This window comes from Colius striatus, chromosome 1 (genome assembly GCF_028858725.1).
Source record: "Colius striatus isolate bColStr4 chromosome 1, bColStr4.1.hap1, whole genome shotgun sequence".
Classification (NCBI taxonomy): Eukaryota; Metazoa; Chordata; class Aves; order Coliiformes; family Coliidae; genus Colius; species Colius striatus.
In genome coordinates, this window is record NC_084759.1 from 158,827,306 (window position 1) to 158,832,804 (window position 5,499).

The following is a 5,499-nucleotide window of genomic DNA, read 5'->3' on the forward strand; positions in this document are numbered from 1 at the left end:
ATGAGTCTTAGTCCAAACATTGGCTACATTTTCCTTAAATTTGTACCATTAGTTCTTTTCATCTGCAGAATAGTCCTTAATGGTAATACAGTAATAGTCCTTTATGGTAATTCACACCTAGCATGATGAAATGTCCTGAGAGGAGACATTGGGCATGTCCTAAGGAGAGGTAATTGCTAGTGGAACTGGCTGAGTGCTATTGCCTGTGTAGGAAAGCAGCAGAGGTTACGAGCCCTGAGGGAGCAAACGCTGAAATTGCATCACACAGGTGAGACTGACTTTGCAATGTGGAATTAACTTAGGCTAAATTGTGTATTTGTACTTTTGGGTCCCCACGTACCAAATTGAGTTTTGCATCAGATTGACAAATAGTTTTGGCATACCCCCTCCCCCCACTTCCCTGGTTCCCAACACCCCTGTCTGCCCCAGGTGTCACAGTTTGTCAGGAATCTCTCTGAGCATAGTTTAACTTTTCCAGCCGGTGCACACAGGTTTCCCTGTCTCAAAAACTGCAGGCAAGGGATAAAGGAGAGTTTGTGCACAACTGTGTCCTATCAGTAGTGAGAATGTGGACACAGCCAGCCAGAGGAACTGGTGGCATACACGGAACTTCTAGAGAGAGTCCAACAGAAGGCTACAAACTAGAGTAGAACATCTGTTTTACAAGGAAAGGCTGAGGGACTGGGGACCATTCAGCCTAGAAAAGAGAAGACTGAGGGAGGACCTCATTAACACTCATAAATACCTAAAGTGTGGATGTCAGGATGGCGTGACACAAAAAGTTCCACTTAAAACACACGGAAAAACTTCTTTCCTGTGAGGGTGAGGAAGCCCTGGCACAGGCTGCGCATGGAGGGCGCGGATTAATCTCCTCTGGAGGTTTCCAAAACCCACCTGGTTACATTCCTGTGTGACCTGATCAAGGTGGACTTGCTTGAGAAGAGGGTTGGACTGGATGATCTCTAGAGGTCCCTTCCAACCCAAACCATTCTATGATCCTGGCACTTGGCCTTATAGTTAAAGCCCAGTGATCTTTGCAGTTGGTGATCTGTACCAGACAGTGTCAACTGAGAATTCACAGCATTTCAAGTCTTAGCAACGATAACAATTTAGGATCATCTCAGTTCAGTTGTTGACTTTTTTTTGGATACTCCTAGGAATGGGAAAATTTCCAAGCCAAAAAGAAATGGCAACCAACCTGTGCTTAAATGAGTAACACAAAAATTTCCTCAAAACTACATGTTGCTTGTGTCTTGCTAGCAGTTTCTAGCCTCTTTTGACTGTGTAACTTCTTACTGTACTAAGCAGGTTTGCTGAGATGATGTCTTATTACTTTGCCTCTGTTTTCTTTTATCCTATAAACAATTTGAACTTAAAACATCTGAAAGCATTTAGTTACTTTCTACAACTTACCTTTCAAAAGTAAAATCACAATCCCTTTTATTTGTGTAGTTAATGTGTGTAGTACAAGTGAATATTTGCCATTCTTCTTTTTGACTGCTCCAGGAGAAAGGGCAGATCTGTTGGTGTTCATGGGGCTTACCCTGTATCAGCTAAGGACCAGCTCCAATTACATAGATATACCCAGAGTACCTTCCCTTCAGCTGCACTGCAATCCCTTTCACACCTTTTAGGGCCAATTTAAGTGCAGGTGAAAGTCTTTGTTTAACTCTACCTGCACGGGTCCCCCCACTGAAATGAACATGGTAGCAGAGACAAATGCATCCACTCATCTTTACAGTGTAGGCCTAAGAACTAGGATGAGATATGAAGTTCTACCCTGAAGTGAAATGTAGTCACCATGTTTGATACCTGGTGCTACTGCAAAAATAAAAGCATCTGAGTTTGAAATCTAATGATTGTCAAAACCAAATTGTTTATGTGTAACAAAAAAAACCAAGAGAATTTGAAGCAAGGGGAAGAGGAGCAGCATTGAGAATAGAAACTGCAGACTCTATGAAGTAGGTAATCATCTCAGTTGTTAAAAGAGGGAGATTACAGAAGAATGGGTTTGTTTTCTTAGTCACCTGGGCTCTTGCTTTTGCCAAGTTTAAGTCCACTTGTCTTTCCTTTTGTATTACCTAGATTTTTGTAGAATTTTGACTGCCATCAAGACTGGAGCATCTTCCTTATGAGGAAAGGCTGCGGGAACTGGGGCAGTTCAGTCTAGAGGAGACGGAGGGGGGATCTCATTCATATTTACAAGTATAAAAACGGATGTCAGGAGGTTGGCACATCCCTTTTTTCTATTGTATCTAGTGTCAGTACAAGGGGTAATGGGATGAAGATGGAATGCAGAAAGTTCCATTGAAACATAAGAAAAAAACCTATTTTACTGTTCAGGTGATGGAGCCCTGGCACAGGCTGCCCAGGGAGGGTGTGGAGTCTCCTTCCTTGGAGGTCTTCAAAACCTGCCTGGAGACGTTCCTACACAACCTGATCTAGGTGAACCTGCTTTGGCGAGGGGGTCCCTTCCAACCCCCACCATTCTATGATATGCATTTTAAGGCCAAGCTCTTTGTCCCTCCACAGAAAGCTACTCATTGTACTGGGCATTTCAAAAACACAGCAGTCCAGAGAGATTTACACATTTGGAATCATACCTATCTTTATACAGACAGCTAGACTTTGTGATAAGGTATCATTTTCCTTCCTGTCTGTACACTACAGCTACTACAGCCTGCTACTAAAGAAACTTTTAATTTCAGCACGAAAACAAATGAACTAAAGAATGAAAGCCAGAATGCATGCAGGGTTCTATCATATTTGGGGGTGGGGGCAGGAGTTGCTGACTGCTAACCAACCAGCACTAGCTGAGTTTTCATGAAATTGTACTCACAAGTGACTTGGCTCTGAGACTTTCAGCAGCTCAAAACACTATAATCAGTTTTACAGAAAGAAAAGCTCCTGTATCCCAGCAGCTCCTTCAATCTACTCAGCAAGGCAGCTTAGAATGACATAAGAAAATCACATGATGACATGTTCTTTACCTTTTATTACACACTAACATGCATTGAAGTCTAAAGTTCTACTTAAGGGAAAGCTTCTTTCCTGTTCAGGTGAGGGAGCCCTGGCACAGGCTGTCCAGGGAGGGTGTGAAGTCTCCTGCTCTGGAGGTTTTCAAAACCCTCCTGGATGCATTCCTGTGTGACCTGGTGGACTAGATCATCTTTACAGGTCTCTTCCAACCCCTTCCATTCTGTGATTCTGTAACTCTATGATCTGATAGCAGAGCATCGATGCTGTTGCTAAACTGAGCTGATACATAAATGAACCATCTTTTCTCCTTTTGGAATACACAGCTTTGAAGATTTCATTTATTCCAGGAATAGCTTAAATTCAGCTGTTTCCCTTGACAGTCTTGGCATTTGTTGACCCTGGTAATACTTAAAAGTTGAGGGCGTGTGTTTGCTTTTAAAGATGCACTTGTCATCCTAATATTTTCAGTTTTCAATTGAAATAATTGCCTATTAGTCCTACATTAGTGTTTTGGATGCCAATAAAACACTGGACATTCTTTCAAGAGTTAACTTCTCCCATGTTAAAATACAATGGAAAAAAGAAAAATAAACACATTGTTACAAAATTATGAAAAAAAACCACAAAAAAAAGAGAAAAGTTTATTTCCAGACATACAAAACTCCTATTCTCTCATTTCTCCATCTTCTTCCTCTTCTTCCACACCTCTGATGTACAAAACATTATTGCACCTGTAAACAGAAGCGAAGAGTTCTCCTAACTGTGTTTTAATTTTCCACCCCTTACATATACCACTTTAAGCATTTTCCTGCTTGATCATAGCCTGGCAATAGCCAAATTCTGCAGAACAAATTGATTGTGAAGCTTTCCACAATCAATTGATGTGAAACCATCAAGTTTATAAAAGCAGTAACTTGTTGATGACACTGTACAAGCAGTTTTTATTCTTGGGTTAAGAGTTACAGTCAAGTTTAATTTCCAAGCATGCAAAATGCTTTCAGTAGCAAAACACTAACATATTCTTCTAATAACAAGAAATTGATAGATACACATGACAACTAAGGTAGTTACCTGAAAAAAGAGATGCTTAGTGCTTCTTTACAAATACTTCAGAAATTAATTTTTCCTCCTCTCAGAGGGATCTCATAACCTTCACTTAAGTGTTACAGCAACACTTTGCATCTCAGACAAGAAACAAGACCTCTAGCAATACAGGTTTTACTGCAAGTGATAATAAAACTCAAGAAAACCCTGTCTGCCATAAATATCCTAATTACCTTATCAAAACTTCACCCAGGTGTCCAGACAACGCACCATCTATATACTCCTCCGTGTTTGCAAGCTTGGGAAAAAAAACCAGTCACACTCAGATGATTACAATAGAAGCTTTTGCCCTTCCAGACCACTGCCTGGCTTCAGTGACCAGACCAGGGGAGTCCACGCCACCCCGCTCCCACTGCCAATCCTTTAGAAGCAATCTAAGAAGAGGCTCTACCCCCTGTACCCCACACCCCTGGCACCTCCCCAGGAACCCCGGCACGGCTCCTAACCCGCCCGCCCCCCTCCCCGGCCCTCACCTGCATGTTCATGTAGCCATCGACGGAGACGAGGTAGCCCTTGTACTCCATCCCCCACTTCAGCTTCACCATCACCGGCTTGCCCGTCAGCCCGTTCAGGAAGGGCTTGGGGTTGAGGGGCAGGCTCTGCCGGGAGAAGCACTGGATCAACGCCGCCGCTCGCTCCTCCCCGCCGCTCCGCCTCAGGGCCGCTACCTACCGGCCGGCCGGCCGCCCTCCCCTGCTGCGCCGCGCCGCCTCAGGGCCGCTACCGCGCGCTCGCCCCTCCCCGCCGCGCCGCCTCAGGGCCACTACCGGCCGCCTGTTCGCCGCTCGCCCCTCCCCGCCGCACCGCCTCAGGGCCACTACCGGCCGCCTGTTCGCCGCTCGCCCCTCCCCGCCGCGCCGCCTCAGGGCCACTACCGGCCGCCTGTTCGCCGCTCGCCCCTCCCCGCCGCACCGCCTCAGGGCCACTACCGGCCGCCTGTTCGCCGCTCGCCCCTCCCCGCCGCGCCGCCTCAGGGCCGCTACCGGCGGCGGCTCCCGCTGCCCACCCGCGCCTCGGTCCCGGCTCCCGCCCCGTTCCGCTCCCGCGCGGCGCGAGCACGGCGCTCACCATGGCGCAGGGCCGCGGGGATCACAGGCCCGCGCGGGAACACGCCACCGCCTGTGCGCCGCGCGCTGCTGAAAGAATGGGCGGGCAGCGCCGCCTCAACGGCTTCCCCTTCCGGGAGCGCCACCTCTCACCCCTCACCCCCGGCCGCACCGCGCGCAGCGAAAAGCGGCCCTTCTGCCATTGGCCGGCTTTTGCCCGCCCCGCTCTGTAGCGGCCAACCGTTGGCGGCGCGGCGCGCTCGGAGCTGGCGGCGGCGGCGGCGGCGGCGGGGAGCGGGCGGCAGGTGTCCGCGCGGCGGCAGTGCGGGACTTGCACGGCCGCGGTCGTGCGTAACGGAGGCTGCCGATG

General features: G+C 47.8%; 1 protein-coding gene across 1 annotated transcript; it reads right to left on the bottom strand.

The window, feature by feature from the left end:
* Nucleotides 1-3,586: 3,586 nt before the first annotated feature.
* Nucleotides 3,587-5,260, bottom strand: SNRPF (small nuclear ribonucleoprotein polypeptide F). The gene is made up of 4 exons (XM_061990824.1): nucleotides 5,152-5,260; nucleotides 4,557-4,682; nucleotides 4,257-4,321; nucleotides 3,587-3,710 (listed from the first exon to the last, which is right to left on the bottom strand). The coding sequence occupies exons 1-4, from the start codon at nucleotides 5,152-5,154 to the stop codon at nucleotides 3,644-3,646; spliced, it is 261 nt and encodes an 86-aa protein (XP_061846808.1). The 5' UTR covers nucleotides 5,155-5,260; the 3' UTR covers nucleotides 3,587-3,643.
* Nucleotides 5,261-5,499: the final 239 nt, after the last annotated feature.

Coding starts and splice junctions, on each gene's coding strand:
- SNRPF (XM_061990824.1), bottom strand. Junction 4,322..4,556: donor ATGGCTACATGAACATGCAG/GTGAGGGCCGGG, acceptor TTTTTTCCCAAG/CTTGCAAACACGGAGGAGTA. Junction 3,711..4,256: donor CTGGGTGAAGTTTTGATAAG/GTAATTAGGATA, acceptor TTCTGTTTACAG/GTGCAATAATGTTTTGTACA.